The sequence below is a fragment of the Lampetra planeri genome, chromosome 41 (assembly GCF_965212315.1).
Source record: "Lampetra planeri chromosome 41, kcLamPlan1.2.h2, whole genome shotgun sequence".
NCBI classification, from domain to species: Eukaryota; Metazoa; Chordata; class Hyperoartia; order Petromyzontiformes; family Petromyzontidae; genus Lampetra; species Lampetra planeri.
The window spans coordinates 5,664,898-5,682,598 of record NC_136147.1 but is presented as its reverse complement, the minus strand read 5'-3'; the positions used below and the strand labels follow the sequence as shown (position 1 = coordinate 5,682,598).

The 17,701-nt window shown below is 54.4% G+C and overlaps 1 protein-coding gene across 1 annotated transcript in view; it reads right to left on the bottom strand.

The window, feature by feature from the left end:
* Positions 1 to 2,566: 2,566 nt before the first annotated feature.
* The window catches only part of BMPR1B (bone morphogenetic protein receptor type 1B), a 96,487-nt gene continuing 81,352 nt past the window's right edge, over positions 2,567 to 17,701 (bottom strand). Inside the window, exons 9-12 of the mRNA XM_078613405.1 lie at positions 10,924 to 11,221; positions 8,209 to 8,384; positions 7,315 to 7,445; positions 2,567 to 5,329 (exon numbers count right to left, since the gene is read on the bottom strand). Coding sequence (XP_078469531.1) covers positions 5,204 to 5,329; positions 7,315 to 7,445; positions 8,209 to 8,384; positions 10,924 to 11,221 — 731 coding nt within the window. The 3' untranslated portion in view covers positions 2,567 to 5,203. The remainder of the gene's footprint in view (positions 5,330 to 7,314; positions 7,446 to 8,208; positions 8,385 to 10,923; positions 11,222 to 17,701) is intronic.

The following is a 17,701-nucleotide window of genomic DNA, read 5'->3' as shown; positions in this document are numbered from 1 at the left end:
GTGCCAAAACATGCTTGCAGACTCCAAACGTTGCATACACGTTTGCATAACTGCGCTCTGCATTGTTGTAGATTCACAAAAACATCACCTGAACTGCTTCTGGTGTTCAGTTTGTTTTCCTTCCCCCGCACCTCCGATTAGCACGGTTGGATACGTACGGTGCGAAAGAAGTTCAACGTACTGCACGTGCAATGGTATGACAAGTGGCATAGCTGTTGAGTGTACAGGTGGTGCAACTGCGCTTGGGCCCAAGGGCCAGAGGTGGTGGTGGTGGGGGGGCTGCAAGCTGTGGGCTACAATTAGAGGGGGTGGGGGGGGCCCATACGGACCAAACTACACCACTGGGCTATGCCACTTGGAGGTTCAAGTGAACTTTACTTTTCTTCGCCAAGCTGAGAACTCAAAGGGGACCGGGATGACGTCTCGTTTTGCAAGCGCGACCTGGGGCAGCATCAGTCTGCCAGTCAGGGGACGATCACGACGATGATAATCCCCAAAGGGATTACATTTCCCGGCGTCAATTTCGAATTTGGCAAAGTTTGGTAAAGGAGTGCGTATGGAAAAGATAACAAAAAAACCCAAACCCCCTTCGTTCATCGACGATCCTGCATTTGCGTGCCAGGTAAGAAAACAGGAACTAGCCCGACAATTCGGGCAACGGCCCCTTTGAAGGCCTCGTCAACGACTGAACGTTGGCGAGTTCGTCGACTGACGATCATCCGGAGCGTGCGGTGTGTGAGAGAGGGGCGAGGGCCGATCCCGGACAACGTATAACATCACTGACGACGCCGAACGCACGCTCGAAAATAATTCGTCAACGGAGCGAGCCGTCTAGCCGCGTGGGAGGAGGGCCACGATACGGCCAGCTGCCTTCCTCCCAAATCGTTTTCTTCAGCGCGCCGACATCGGCCGACTTGCCCACGTGTTTTGCGTTCCCCGTCGGCATGGAGTTGCTGACCCCCTGGACGAGTGCGGGGCGGCGAACGATACGGTGAGAGAGGGCGCTCATGCACACAGATAGTCAACATTCATAATTCTAGATTTGAAGCTTTCGTGACTGCAAGGATTCGTATTCTTGGGTTTTTTCGGTAAAGTCACGTAGGTGAAAAATTAAAATTAATAAAAGTAAAATAAAATAAAATCACGACGTTTTGGAGGCAACACAAGCTTCCGTCTTCAGGTGGAACCGTCACAGCACGCTTGCTGTATCAAGTAAATGTTATTTTATTTTACTTTTATTAATTTAAATTTTTATTTTACCTACGTGACTTTACCGAAAAAACCCAAGAATAATAACATTCATAATAAGAGTTTGTTTTGGGTTAGATTGTGTAAATATATAAAACACCGCCACCACCCGACACAGCCAACTAGTAAGGGGTTTGGCACGTAAACAGAACGTGGCCAATTCGTCACTAGTACAGCACTAACCGGTGTGTTGGAGAGCCAAGCCACAAAGTACGACGTTTCGCCAGCAATTACAACTAGCTTCATCAGGCGACAGCCAGATTTTTGGAGAAATCCTCCCGTTTCATTTTAACGGCACATTTATATATTTAAGCGATCTAACCCCCCCAAAAAAACCCCTGTATTATGGATGATATTGGTCGCGACAGCCTGCTACGCGTTAAACTGAAAGTCAACTTTTTTTTGTTTCCGCAAGCGCGGATAACCTGGGTAATTGGGTTACCTGTAATTGTTATTTTGGTGATTGCATGCCACTGTCAATGCAGTCCCTCTCCCTTCCTCCACTTCGTGTCATGATTTACTTGTGGCAGACAGAGAGGGCACTGGTCGTCTTTTAGTTACGAGCACACCACAATTCCTGGGAAGCGTCGGGGTTTCCACATGGACGTTGGGACCCATTCTCAGCCCAGGCTGGTGATGTAAGCGATGTCGGGACACGAGTGCACCTAGCCTGGCACAGGTGCCGTTGTGACGTCACCGCCACTTAGTGGAGAACGGTTGTTGTTGTTGTTGTTTGTTTGTAGGGACACGTGTACAATCATTACCCGCATGCGCGACGCGTGTATAATCAACTGGCTCATGTACAGGACGCAACACCACGGACAGACAGACAGAGAGAGAGGCAGAGAGGGCGCAAGACTCATGACCGTGACAAAATGAGAAAGTAAAACGCGTACGAAGACATAAAAGTATATAAAAGTAGTTTTTTTTTACAAACACTGACGTTGCAAAAATAGTAATAAAAAAAACGGTACTGAAACAACAACAATGACATTATTAATAATAATAAATTGCAACTTAAGGCTACATATTGTGAAATAAATATTGCAACACAAGGTCAAAACATTTATTTTTCTTTGTGAGCAGTGGCACCACCAACCTCGTAAGGAGGGAGGGGAGCCGGGGGGAGGGGAGCGGGGGGGCGGGAGAGGGGGTACAAGCGGGGGGTGAGCGGGGGAGGTGAGTGGGGGGGGGTGAGCGGGGGAGGGGGGAGGTGAGTGGGGGGGGGGTGAGCGGGGGAGGGGGGAGGTGAGCGGGGGTGGGTGAGCGGGGGAGGGGGGAGGTGAGTGGGGGGGGGTGAGCGGGGGAGGGGGGAGGTGAGCGGGGGTGGGTGAGCGGGGGGGGGGGTTAATGCTCCAAGATCCATCGCGCAACAACACATTTACACTTCTTGTTGTTTAATTTATTTTTTCGTGTGGTGGACGAGAGACGCTCCTCAATGCCCTGGGGAAGGGAGGAGGAGGACTGGGGGACTGGGGGATTCGCTGTGGTGGGGGTGGTGATTGTTGTGGTGGGGGTGGTGATCGTTGTGGTGGGGGGTGGTGATCGCTGCACAACAACAATGACTCTGTCTGGGCTTGGGCTTGGATTTGAGACAACGGCTCTCGGTCCAAATAATTGCGGCTCCCGCTCGGGGGGCGATCGTCGTTCGGCAAGCTGAGACGACGGGCCAAAGCAAGTAGCGTCGGCATCCACGAGAGGTTGAGTTGTTGTTGGCACGTGTGGCCGGATTAGTACGGTTGGCCACGTACGGTGTGAAAGAAGTTCAACATGCGCACGTGGGAAGACAACGCTAAAGAGAAAGGGGGGGGGGGGGGGAGGACTGACGGAGATGACGCGGCAGGGGCGGTGTTACTCCGGAGATGACAATGGGTCGAAGGCGGTGGGGGGAGAGAAGAGCGTGGAGATAGAACCCGACTCGGTGAGGGAACTTGGGGAAAAAGTACAGAATTGCTTGTTGTGTATTTATATATATATTTTAAAAAATATCAATTTTCTATTTGTAGTGCTCCGTGCAGCGTTTTCTCGCTCTCGTAGCGAGAGGGAATGACTCCATATGCACCAGGACGACCCACGGACGAGCGGGAAGGCAGCCACCCTGTTGAGCCGGCGCCAACAACCTGCCAAAGCTCTGCGTTCCTCTGCATATGAAGGTGCTATTGGCCAACTAACGAGTGTTTGCATTTGAAAGGAAACTCGAGCACCCGGGGAAAACATCGCGCGTGTGCGAAGCGCAAACCCTCGACCCCTGACAGACGGAACAGGTCGAGTCTGCATCTGCTGCACCGCCTTCTCCCGGCAAGTCACGGCGTGCAACGTGGTGGACGCCTGCGGGAAGGGTGTCTCGCAACAGGTGCATTATCCACCAACCCCTCCCTGCCTCCACAGGGCCTGGGCGACGAGCGTGTGCCGCCGCCGCCACCGCCGGGCTAAATAATTGCTAAAAATATTATCGATTGTAAAACATATTAAGTTGCACAAATCTGGACAAATCTGATCGTTGAACTCGCGAATGCGTGGCTGGGATGAATCGGAACACTGAGGGCATGTGAGTGCCCAAGAGGTTGTGTGCTGTGTCGACCAAACGTTGTCCATAGGACGCACTTTTGTACAAACTCGGACTCTCCGCTGGCTGGACACAAAGTCCGTCGCTCACTGCCAATGTCGCACCGAGTTGACGAGAGTTGCTCGGAGTATAACGAGTCGCTGGTGCCGGCCGCGATTGCCCTTGACGATTGTCCTGGCGCGTTGTCACGGCCACAGACGGACCTCCACGTCGACCGTAGAGTTTTAACGTCGCGACAGGTTTTTTTTGGGGGGGGCTCGGCCACGATAACAGGCCAAGTAAATGTTATGCTTTGAAAAAAGAAAAAACGGAGGTCAAAAGTCTTCAAGGGAATTACATTTTTGGGCAAAAAAAAAATCAAGGGAGATTGCAATAACCGTAACCGAACTGACTTTTGAGATGTATACCAAATGACGTGGAATAACAGTGAGAAAGTCAGAGATGTAGAGAGAGAGAGAGCTTGGAAGAGCTTGGCTAAGGGAAGCCGTCGCTGGGCAAAGGGGGAAGCACGGAGGTGGATCCTGCGACGGGGCCGTTACTGCGACAGCTTTCGCTACCCACGACCGAGAAATATTCACAACCCTCGGGGGATCCACCGCAAGCGCTTTACACGAAACATTTCTGCGCACACGAACGTTGGCGAAAGGCCCCGGCGATGTACAACATCGTGCGTCTTTTGTCCGTGTTGGAAACTTCTCGGCGTGGAGTCACTTCACGCGAAAAAAATGCCGCGGCAGACCGAGCGGGCTGTTTCGGCCGCCCGTTTGAACTTTTTTTTCTTCTTCTCTTCCGCAGTTTGAATCCACCAGGAACTCTCCCACTCGCCACCAACCATCGCTCGTCCCTCCGTGCACCTGCCCCAGAGGTGCAGCCCCACAGGCGCAGAGCCACAAAGTTCTACCCCACATCCCCCCGCCAACCCGCGGCGAACGTGACGACGGCCGCTTGCGCCGGCTCGCTCCGTCCGGAAGCCGCGACCCACCTGCCCCGTCCCTCTTGAACGGCGGCGTTGGCTTTTCGCGGGGGCCGCTCCAAAAACAAAAGAACGACGGAGCCCAATTGTCAGGGCCCGGATCGCGATGTCACCGGGGGAGGAGGGGGATTAGGTTCATGGGGGGGTCGTTCGAGGTCGTCGGGGAGAGGAGGGGGGGGGGGTCGACTGCTATTTTTTTTCCAGGGTCGTGGTTCAAAAACACCGAACTCACCCCCCTCCCCTTCTCCTTCCGTCGTCGTTCCGCCAGCGGACTCGCGAGGCCGCGCACCGCTCGCTTTGCGCATCGTTCGTCTGTGCCGCGGGGCCTCGTCCGTCTCGGTGGGAGCGGCCGCGGGGGGGGGGGGGGGGGGCTTTCGGCCCCCCGCGTCGTCCCACCGCCCCCGGCCGGGCTCCGTTCAGATCTTGATGTCCTGCGACTCGGACATTTTGTAGAGCGTCTTTTTGACGCGCAGCGCGGTGAGACGCGACGCCGGGTTGTGCGCCCAGCACTCGGACATCAGCTTGGCCATCGAGCGCAGGCACTGGAGGGCACGCGCACACAGACACACACACAGAGACACACACACACACACGCGTGAGCAGGAATGCGTGCGCACGCACACATCCACACGCGCACACAAACACTAAGGAAGAGACACGCATCCACGCATATTCGCAGACACACGAACGTACACACACCACACACGCGATCACCCTATGAAGGCCGGTATGGGACACCCACACCTACTTACCCACCCACTTATTGACGCACACACGCACACAATCACGCACACATACACTCAACCCACCCACCTCAAACTCGCCCCCCACTAATAACTGTAACAGGAGTCTGCCGACTCCCTCCCCCACTGGTTCAAACCCACACCTCCCCCCCCCCATTGGTTCTAATCCCCCCCCCCCTCCACTGGTTCAAACCCACACCTCCCCCCCCCCCCCATTGGTTCTAATCCACCCCCCCCTCCACTGGTTCAAACCCACACCCTCCTCCACTGGTTCAAACCCACACCCCCCCCCCCACTGGTTCTAATCCACCCCCCCCCCGGTTCAAACCCACCCCCCCCCCCCACTAGTTCTACCCCTCACCCCCCCACTGGTTCTACCCCTCACCCCCCCACTAGTTCTAACCCACACCCTCCCCCACTGGTTCAAACCCACACCCCCCCCCCCCCCCACTGGTTCTAGCCCACCGCCCCCCCCCCCCCGTGCCTTCCAACCGCAACCACCGACTCGGTTTAATTGGAGGTTCCCGTAATTTGGCCACTCGCTGTGCGCTCTGCACCACATCAGCCGTGCTTGTTTTGGAATGCCATTTGTACATAATTGAGCCGTTTCACAGCGCCCGCTTTAGAAAGGCTCGGGCGATGTCTTGGATCTAGAGTAAACACAAATTTAAAACACTGTTCCAATTGACCAGATAAACACACAGCGGGCAGGCATGTGTGGCACATTTTTTGGTCGGAAGGCTGATCGTGTGTGTGTGGCTGTCTGTGTGTGTGTGGCTGTCTGTGTGTGTGCGTGTGGCCGTCTGTGTGTGTGCGTGTGGCTGTCTGTGTGTGTGCGTGTGGCCGTCTGTGTGTGTGCGTGTGGCTGTCTGTGTGTATGTGCGTGTGGCTGTGTGTGTGTGTATGGCTGTCTGTGTGTGCGTGCGTGTGGCTGTGTGTGTGTGTGCGTGTGGCTGTGTGTGTGTGTATGTGTGGCTGTGTGTGTGTGTGGCTGTCTGTGTGTGTGTGCGTGTGGCCGTCTGTGTGTGTGTGCGTGTGGCTGTGTGTGTGTGTGCGTGTGGCTGTGTGTGTGTGTGCGTGTGGCTGTCTGTGTGTGTGGCTGTCTGTGTGTGTGTGCGTGTGGCCGTCTGTGTGTGTGTGCGTGTGGCTGTCTGTGTGTGTGCGTGTGGCTGTCTGTGTGTGTGCGTGTGGCTGTCTGTGTGTGTGCGTGTGGCTGTCTGTGTGTGTGCGTGTGGCTGTCTGTGTGTGTGCGTGTGGCTGTCTGTGTGTGTGTGCGTGTGGCTGTGTGTGTGTGTGCGTGTGGCTGTGTGTGTGTGTGTATGGCTGTCTGTGTGTGTGTGCGTGTGGCTGTGTGTGTGTGTGCGTGTGGCTGTCTGTGTGTGTGTGCGTGTGGCTGTGTGTGTGTGTGCGTGGGGCCATTTGTGTGTGTGTTTGGAGCTGTGTGTGTGTTTGTTTGGAGCTGTCTGTGTGTGTGTAGAGGAGCGGTATTGCAGCTGTTAACGCGCTGCGCTATTAACCCGGCGACTGAAGTTCAATTCCCGCTCACGGTCAACACCAGTGACAATTATCCGAATCGGTCTTGGGCCTCCCCGAGGTAGACTCAGCCTCAAATGAGTATCTGGTGTGATGCGTAAGTGAGCGTATTAACAGCCGGGTAAGCGAGATAACAGGTGGGCGGGCGAGCGAGTCGACGGGCGGGCGAGCGAGTCGACGGGCGAGCGAGTCAACGGGCGAGCGAGTCAACGGACGGGCGAGCGAGTCGGCGGGCGGGCGAGGTTGCTCACCTCGTCGGAGCTCCACCGGTTGGGGAAGGACGGCCGCAGGCGCTTGAGGCAGACGACCTCGCGCATGTCCTCGTACGAGGGGTCTGAGGGCACCGTGTCGTGGTACGGCACCTGGTACTCCTCCACGATGCCTGCGCACGCCGTGGCACCGTGGGCTCGTCAACACCGCGGGCGTAACGCGAGCGTGTTCACACGTGTGTGTGCGTGTGTGTGTGCGCGCGTGTGTGTGCGTGTGTGCGTGCGCGTGTGTGTGTGTGTGCATGAACCCTGGTGTTGGCTCACGGCCAACACCAGTGGCCATTATCTGAACCGGTCATGGGCGTTCCCTAGGTCGACTCAGCCTCAAATGAGTGCCTGGTGCAGTGTGTAAAAACATCGCCACTGGGGAAACAAAGGCGGTCGGGCGTGGTGCTGGCCACCCACCCCCTCGTGTATCGTGCCGGCCTTCACAGGTGCTCGCTAACAGCACTTGCCCCAACAGTCTATTGATGCTATACAGGGGATTGTTGTTTTCTTTGTCTTTGTGCATGTACCCTATGCATACATGCATGCGTATGTGTGTGTGTAGAACCTAGCCAATCGAGTTCTATTCCCACTAATGCCCAACACCGGTGATGATTATCTGAAACGATTCTGGGCCTCCCCTAGGTCGACTCAGCCTCAAATGAGTACCCGGTGTGATGTGTAAACATCGCCACTGGGGAGACAAAGGCGGTCGAGCGTGGTGCTGGCCACCCACCCCCTCGTGTACCGTTCCGGCCTTCATAGGTGCTCGCTAACAGCACTTGCCCCTACAGTCTGTTACAGGCTATACGGGGGAACTTTGTTGTGTGTGTGCACGCGTGTGTGTGTGCACGCGTGTGTGTGTGCACGCGTGTGCGCGCTCGTACGCACCCCCCGAGATGCACCGGCGTGCGATCTCCCACAGGATGAGTCCGAAGCTGTACATGTCGGCCATGATGTACGACTGGAAGTGCTTGCGGTTGATGGTCTCGTCCAGGAGCTCGGGCGGCATGTAGCGCTTGGTGCCCACGCGCCCGCTCAGCGGGATGTCCACCTCGTTCGTGTCGCTGCGGGGGACGGACAGAGAGACGCGCCGTCACCGACGCGTGCGTTGGCGCCTCGCGATGCGATGGGGACGCGAACGGCGCTGGAGCGGAGAGGCCGTGCGGCTGTTGGGCACTCTGATACGTCGAGCGAAAGGGGGCTTTGCTGAAAGTTTGGTGGGATCAAGAGCCTCGTGCCGTACGCGAGGGACGCAATGCCCCGCGTCGCGTGTGATGTCATCGCATCGTGCGATGACATCACACGCGACGCGACACGGCCAACAACAACAGCCGCCGTTCGCCACTAAGTGGCGGTGATGTCACCGCTGCGCTTGTGCCAACACCACACACTTACACGCACCCAACTGCCCCACACACACTGCACACTCCACTCACACACCACACACACACACCCCCCACACAGACCACACACACACACACAGGCCCCACACACACACACGGCCCACACGTACGTGCCTCTAGCACACACATACACATGCCCCACATACAACAACAACAACAACCGCCATTCGCCACTAAGTGGCGGTGACGTCACCACGACGCTTGTGCCAGGCCATGTGCACCTTGAGGCCACGTGAAGTGTCGAACGCCCGCTGGCAGGAGGTCACGGGGCAGACCCAGGTGCCACGGGTCGACTGACCGAGATGACCGAGATGACTGGCTGATGCACCACCTGTGCCCCCTACTGTACCAACTTGCTGCGCTTTAGCCACCCGGCGCTCCGCTCGTTGTTGTGAGCGTCGCTCCTCCGCCCTCCGTTGTTGTTGGAGGGCGACTGCCTCCAACTGCCCAGTAGCGTCCTTCACGAGCCTCCTCCACTGAGGCCGATCTTGACACCGCTGGTACCAGTCATCGGCAAGTCCACTCAGCTCCACGTCCTCCTGTACCACATCACTCCATCTCTTCTCTAGCCCGTGCCGCGCCCGTTTAGCCCCCTCGATCCGGCCGAACAAAAGCTGTTTAGGCATGCGGTGGCTGGGCATGCGGGCTACATGACCCAGCCAACGCAGCCTTGCCTACCGGAGGAGCTCACTGATGGGACTTTGCCCAGATCTTTCAAGGACTTGTGAGCTCCTCATACAATCCAGCCTGGTTAAACCCAGGATGGATCGTAGGCAGGCCAGCCTAAATGTTTCCAACCGGCGAAGATGCTCCACTAGGGGGGTCCACGTTTCGCAAGCGTAGAGAAGGGAGGGAATAACCGTGGCCGATAAGACCTGAAGCTTCGTGCAGAGCGACAGACCAGGTAGCTTCCACACAGCGTTACGCAACCGATGAAAAGATATTGCCGCTCGACTGATTCGGAGTGAGACCTCTGCTGATAAACTGGAGCCGGTCATAAGCACACTGCCCAGGTATGGAAAACTCTCCACTCTCTCCACAACTGCCCCATCACCAATTGGGAGTTGTGGGGGTGGAGTGTCCAATGGTACAAAATACCCAGGCAGGTGCTTAGTTTTGGTGGGGCTGATGGTAAGGCCCCACCTCTTAGTGGCACGCTCCAGTCTCAGCAGCTGCGTCTCCAACTCCTCTTCTGAATGAGCAGCTATTACCAAATCATCGGCATACATAACGTGGTTGACCAATAGGGAGCCATCCCTTGATCGCACCCGGGCGTCGATCAGCCTCCCATTATATCTGTACCAAATGGAAATTCCCCCGGTACAGCTATTGAAGGCTTCACGAACTACGCAGTCGAAATAGATGTTAAATAATGTGGGAGCCAGAGGACATCCCTGTCGCACCCCAAGGTGTACAGGGAAAGGCTCCGACTCCTGGCCACGTAGTTTTACCCGGGCCCGCTCACCATCATGAAGGTCCTTAATGATCGTGAGCAGAGGGTCAGGGACTCCGAAAGCACGAAGAACAACCCAGAGCCTAGTCCTACTGATGGTATCATAGGCCTTGACCAGGTCAATAAAGCAGAGATGTAGGTCTTTTTGGAATTCCCTACACCTCTGCTGTAGCAGACGGATAGAAAATATGGCATCTGTGCAGGACCGCCCTTTCCTGAAACCGCATTGGGGCTCCGCAAGCCTCTCCTCAGCGTGCCTAGCAAGGCGATGTTGAATAATCCTTGCCAGGACCTTACCCGGCACACTGAGGAGTGAGATGCCCCTGTAGTTGTTACAGTCGGTACGGCCCCCCTTCTTAAAGAGGGGGACCACCAGGGCATCCTTCCAGTCCTGCGGAACCCGTCCAGTGGTCCAGACTGTTGTTATGATGTCATATAGGGCAGTCTGTGCACAAACGCCACCCTCCCTCAGCATTTCGCTTGGGAGATCATCTCTGCCCGGTGCCTTCCCTGGTCTCAGACTCCGGATCGCCCTCAGTACTTCCTCAACAGCTGGCACCTCAGCCAGCCACTCACAGGGGGTGACCTCTTCCAATATTTGAGGCACCGCAGCCTCAGCAGGGTTATCCCTACTTTGTGCCATGATGTTTTCCTGGTTGAGAGATTTTCCCTCCCCCAGGACCTCACAGAAATGCTCAGCAAATCCCCACATACACACACACACGCACACACACACAGACCCCACACCTGTTGAACTTGACCGCGAGGCCGAGGTCGGCGATGCAGCAGGTGCCGTTGCGCTTGACCAGCACGTTCTTGCTCTTGAGGTCTCGGTGGGCGATCGCCGGCTTGCCCTGCGTGCCGTGGATCTCCGTGTGCAGGTGGCACAGGCCGGCGGCCGCCGAGTAGGCGAGCCGGAGCACGGCGCGCGGGTCCAGCGTGGTGCACTTGAGGTAGTCGTAGAGGGAGCCGTTCTCGTGGTAGTCGGTGATGAGGAACAGCTGCGTCCACGAGCCCGTGCCCTTGATGTCGGCCGCGATGAAGCCTGCGGGAGCGAGACGTCAGCTCCGTCCGCCACGGTGTGCGCGGAGTTAAACGCGGAAAACCGTCGTAGGTTTTTCGCGCGCGCGTGAGGTCGCTTGACCCCCCCCCCCCCCTTACGCGTTCAGGGGATGTCCCGCGAATCGGGCTGCGGTGTTTACGAGGATGCGTGTGCGAAGTGACGCAAAAGGGGAAGACGTAAATCGTTGGGCTCGCTGTGACGGTCGGTAATGAATGCCGATTGAGATTGTGAGCAGATTTCTGAATTATGGATTTATAATCGAAACAATTTTTTGTTTTACCAGGTATGTGCCACTGAGCTACACAGCTCAACGAAGTGGCTCGTGATCACGTGGCAATGTAAAGCAGCCACACACTCTGAACGCGTTGATTCTAAACGTGGAGGGAAAATCTGGAGAAAAATCCACGCGACCAAGGGAAGAGAGACAGAGACACTCCAATTGTACAGCAGGCGTCAACGTGGGCACGGGTGCAAGGAATTCAACGGTTGCCCCCTGTCCGGCCACCCTCCCCCCCCCCTCTTAGCCTGGCGCCTTGGGGCCCTCCGTGTCCCTGGGCCCCGGTGCAGTTGCACCGCCTGCACACTCAAGACTCGCGGTACGTGGTTGGCCTGCCGACGCGTTTTGATTTTGGTTACAAACACGCCCGGCGCGAGCGGTCGCACGCACGCAGGTGCGCGTCACGCCCCGGGCACGCGCACCGACACACGCGCGGGCAAAGCCAAAGGTCCCCCGTGTAGCCCCTAACGGGCGGTCGGGGCAAGCGCCGTTAAGCCTGGCGGCGACCGCGAAAGCCCCGACCGCGGCGCTCGCACGACGGGGGTGGGTTGGCCGTCGCCACCGCGCCCGGCCGCCTTCGTCTGATGCTCATTTGAGGCCGAGTCGACCCCGGGGAGGCCCAAGACCGGCTCAGATAATCATCAGTGGCGTTGGTGGCCGTGAGCGGCACTCGATCCCGGGTGGCCGGGTTCGTCGTGCAGTGTAGCGCTAACCACTACGCCACCGCTCCCCCATGCACGCGCTTCATTCGCAGGTTATGTTTAATAGGATTGGATTGTGTTGACGGATCCCCTTGAGCTACATTGGAAGGTGGGAGGGGGGGTGGTCCCTCTGTGAGTCTCTGTGTGAGTCTATGTGTCTCTCTGTGAGTCTATGGGTCTCTGTGCGAGTCTGTGAGTCTCTGTGTGAGTCTGTGTCTCTGTGTGAGTCTATGTGTATCTGTGTGAGTCTATGTGTGAGTCTGTATGTCTCTGTGTGAGTCTATGAGTCTCTGTGTGAGTCTATGAGTCTCTGTGTGAGTCTATTGGTCTTTGTGTGAGTCTATGGGTCTCTGTGTGAGTCTATGCGTCTCTGTGTGAGGCTATGGGTCTCTGTGTGAGTCTATGAGTCTCTGTGTGAGGCTATGGGTCTCTGTGTGAGCCTATGAGTCTCTGTGTGAGTCTATGTGTCTTTGTGTGAGCCTATGAGTCTCTGTGTGAGTCTATTGGTCTCTGTGTGAGTCTATTGGTCTCCGTGTGAGTCTATTGGTCTCTGTGTGAGTCTATGGGTCTCTGTGTGAGTCTATGAGTCTCTGTGTGAGTCTATTGGTCTCTGTGTGAGTCTATTGGTCTCTGCGTGAGTCTATGAGTCTCTGTGTGAGTCTATGGGTCTCTGTGTGAGTCTATGAGTCTCTGTGTGAGTCTATTGGTCTCTGCGTGAGTCTATGGGTCTCTGTGTGAGTCTATTGGTCTCTGCGTGAGTCTATGAGTCTCTGTGTGAGTCTATTGGTCTCTGTGTGAGTCTATGTGTCTCTGTGTGAGTCTATGAGTCTATGTTTGAGTCTATGAGTCTCTGTGTGAGTCTATTGGTCTCTGTGTGAGTCTATTGGTCTCTGCGTGAGTCTATGCGTCTCTGTGTGAGTCTATGGGTCTCTGTGTGAGTCTATGAGTCTTTGCGTGAGCCCGGCGCAGCCAACTGCCGCGCACCCCAACGCTCCCTCGGGATGACTGGGCCTGCCTCTCGCGAACTGCAACAACAAAAAACCGTCGCCACCACCGCCGCCGCCGCCGCCAGCGCCGCCAGCGAACTTGAGCCCGCTCCAAACACCTGCACGCCCCGCAGGCCCCGCAGGCCCCGCTGTCACCGAGTCGCCATCGCTCACTGCGCCACCTCCACTCGCTGCTGCTGCTGCTGCTCGCGGCTCTTTTAATAAAACGCTTCCTCAACACACCCCACCCCCCGCGTGTTCATTCCCATCGTCTCCAGGCCGCACACTCCCACACACTCCCAAAGTCTCTCCTACACACGCGCACACACGCATGCAGGCACGCACTCCCACACACGCACGCACACACGCACGCACTCTCACACACGCACGCACTCTCACACACGCACACGCACGCACTCCCACACACGCACGCACTCCCACACACGCACGCACTCCCACACACGCACGCACTCCCACACACGCACGCACTCCCACACATGCACGCACACACACGCACGCACTCCCACACACGCACGCACTTGCATACACACGCACGCACACACACACGCACACCCACACACTCCCAAAGTCTCTCCTACACACGCACACATGCACGCACACACACTGCCACACTCCCACACACACCTGCATACTCCCACAGTCTCTCCCACACACAAATACTTCCACAGTCTCTCCTACACACACACGCACACTTCCACACACACAAAGATCCCCCGTATAGCTTTAACAGACTGTTGGGGCAAGTGCTGTTTGCGAGCACCTATGAAGTCCGGCACGGCACACGAGGGGGTAGGTGACCAACACTGTGCCCAGCCACCTTTGTCTCCTTAGTGGCCATGTTTGCACGTCGCACCAGATCATTATTTGAGGCTGAGTCGACCTAGGAGAGGCCCAGGACCGGTTCAGATAATCGTCACTGGGTGTTGGTGGCCGTGAGCGGGAATCGAACTCGCCTCGCCGGGTTCGTAGCGCGAACCGCTACAATACCGCTCCCCACACACACACACAGACACACACGCGCTCACGCGACTCCCCCGCACGTAAGCCCATACTAGCGGAGTAATAACTCCTCGACATCCAAGAAGCTCCGATTGATTCGATTCCCTCTGTTCTCTGTTCCCTTCACAATTGACCTGCGCAAAGTCGTATCATCCGCGCGGGGTTGCTTCCTGTCATCCGAGAGCTCGTCGGCGGACAGGAGACACCGCAAGTGATTTCGACGGTGGAGGCGCCGGGATTCTCTCGTGCACGACGAGCGTGGACCACGCTGAACCGCGCTCGAACACGACACGGCGGATGCGCCGTGCACGTTCCGTCAATGGAAGATCGAAGAATCGCCCGAATTACTCTTTGGTTCTTTCGGTGAAGTCACGTATAAAGAGAAAGTAATAAATTAAATACTAGCATACGACGTTTCGATTGCAACACAAGCAATCATCATCAGGTATAAATGAAATAGAAACACAAATCTAGTATACTTAGAAATGTAATGTAATACAACAGAGAGTCGGATAACATAACAGTCAACACCCTACCTGGTTGATTACGTTCTTCCTGAGAATGCTACATTTGAGAGAGAGATCAAACACAGAACCAGAGACATATAGACAGACATATAAGTAGCATTCTCAGGAACAACGTAATCAACCAGGTAGGGTGTTGCCTGTTATGTTATCCGACTCTCTGTTGTATTACATTACATTTCTAAGTATACTAGATTTGTGTTTCTACTTCATTTATACCTGATGATGATTGCTTGTGTTGCAATCGAAACGTCGTATGCTAGTATTTAATTTATTATTTTCTCTTTATACGTGACTTTACCGAAAGAACCAAAGAGTAATTCCTGCAGTCACGAAAACTCCAAATGAAGTAATCGCCCGAATGCGACTGTGGAGAAGTCCAAAGCATCATCGCCGACGAATGCTCCATCATCCACGCACATCCTGGCAGTATCGCCGAAATCCACGCTGCGTCAACCGCCTCGTTGGACTGGATGAGGAACATTTTGCATGAATGTGACGATGATTAAGAAAAATAAATCTCGATTTAAAGCTTTCGTGACTGCAGGGATTCATCTTCTTGGTTCTTTCGGTAAAGTCACGTAGAAGGGAAATAATAAAGTAATAAAAATAAAACATAATAAAAAAATATTTTTGTATTTTATTATTTCCCTTCTACGTGACTTTACCGAAAGAACCAAGAAGAACAATAGATCTGTTGCTTTTCACAATGCCATGCGAAAGAAGAAGAGGAAGCAGAAGACGAAGTGATTTCAGCGAGCTGATAAAGATTCCTCCGATTGTTCACACTTAGCCGTGGATACAGGGCACCAAAGCGTCCTCCCCTTCCGTAAGAGCTCATCACTTCTCATGTTTTATTCCCAACATTTTCGTTGCCGATTAGGAGGAGCGTTCCATCACGCTGATAAAAAAAGAAAGCAAAATCTGCTGGGTGAAAGCAGATAACAAAAGGATTTGCCCTTCCAACTTCTCACAGTCAAATCGGATTGGAGGAATTTTTACCGTAGAAAAATGTTTCCCTATAAAATTGGGGGAATTTTTACCGTGTAAAATCATAATGTCCTAAATCTGGAAAACAACAATGTTTGCTTTTGGGCCCCACAAAATATACTTATGCTGCATTTAGTTATTTTTATGTGAAGTTAATGTTGTCAAAACATTTATAAATCATTATTACTTTCTGCCATAACCAATTATAATTATTACGCAAAAGCACGTTAACAATAAGCAATTGGTTGTAGCAATAAATAAATGTGCTTATTATTCATCGCAACTTAATTATATTGCCATAACCGCTAATTAATAAATTCGTTCATATTTCCCACGCACAAATACCACGGGCGCTCTCTGTGTGCCCGGCAGACAGACGCACGTGTTGGGTCCGCACGGCAAAACCCGCGCCAACGCCAACCGCAGCCTCCACCGCTAAAAAAAATAATAATAAATCCCAAACCGTATCAAAACAAGCGCTGACCTACAACGCGGAACCCACATCACAGCTCACACCTGCACTCCATTAATAAACACGTTCCATTTCATATTTTCTTCTCACCACCACCCCCCCCCACCACCGATCCTGCAGACACGCAGTGCTGTCCCCCCCCTCCCCACACGTCCGCCACCACCGCCACCGCCGTGATGGATGGATTTTTGCCGCACGTGTGCTAAGACACGCACGCACCGCACGCAGAGACAGCATTCCTGCCATGCTTCTCCCTGCCTCAATTCATCACCTGTTGAATTATTCATAATTACGGCCACGCGATTCCGTTCGCTTGATGATCACGCGAAAGCTCCGTACGCCCGTACGCCTGCTGTATGAGAACGCTCATGCGCGGCGTGGCGAAATGCTCATGTACACGGTCCGATGTACGAGCAGGACCGCAAGGGTAACACGTTGCGTTGCTGTTGCAGACTCTCCCGAAAGAGAAACCCAAAGCGTGACGCACAAACCAGAGCTCAAGGAGGACGATGCTAGTTGCAAATGTGAAAATGCGTTTTGCCCCGACAGCTTCCGAACTGCTAATAAAAATCCTTCGGAGGGCAAAAACGCGCGTTGAAAAGCGTTACGTAATATCCCAGCGCGTGCGTATTTCTTATTTTGTTCGTATTTTAGTTTTTGTTGCGGCTGCCATCATCGATCGGAGCTTTCCATTTCATCGCCAGCTCGCTCGCTCGTTTATTTACTTTCTCAGCGCAAAAGGATTAAATTGGGCCCTTTGGCTCCTTTAAATGAAAACAAACTGCTCGCGATTTAAACATTTACATGAATTATTCAGGGCGACCTCGGAGAGAATTGAACCGCCCGCGAAAGCGCCGCGTGTTTATCGTTATTTATCGCGCGGGGGAAGCCATCGATCATCGCGCGCCGCTTATCATCGAGCCGCGGTGAAGTGTGCTCACATTTCGGTTCTCCGTCTGACGCGGGGGTGGGGGTGGTGGGGGGCGGCTCGGCAACCGACATAACAAGAAGAAACATTTTTGGTTTGTAATTCGGTAGAAAAATGCTCAATATTCCGAGAGCCACACCGCATGGTGAATACGAGACGGTGGTAAATGACGTCACGAAGCAGTCCTTAAAGAGCCGCGTGTTGCCGACCCCTGCCCATGGTAAAATTGGACTCCCATGATAAAACTGGACTCCCGTGATAAAACTGCACTTCCATGGTAAAACTGGACTCCCATGGTAAAACTAGACTTCTATGGTAAAACCGGACTCCCATGGTAAAACTGGACTCCCATGGTAAAACTAGACTTCTATGGTAAAACCGGACTCCCATGGTAAAACTGGACTCCCATGGTAAAACAGCACTTCCATGGTAAAACTGGACTCCCATGGTAAAACTGCACTTCCATGGTAAAACTGGACTCCCATGGTAAAACTAGACTTCTATGGTAAAACCAGACTCCCATGGTAAAACTGGAGTCCCATGGTAAAGCTGCACTTCCATGGT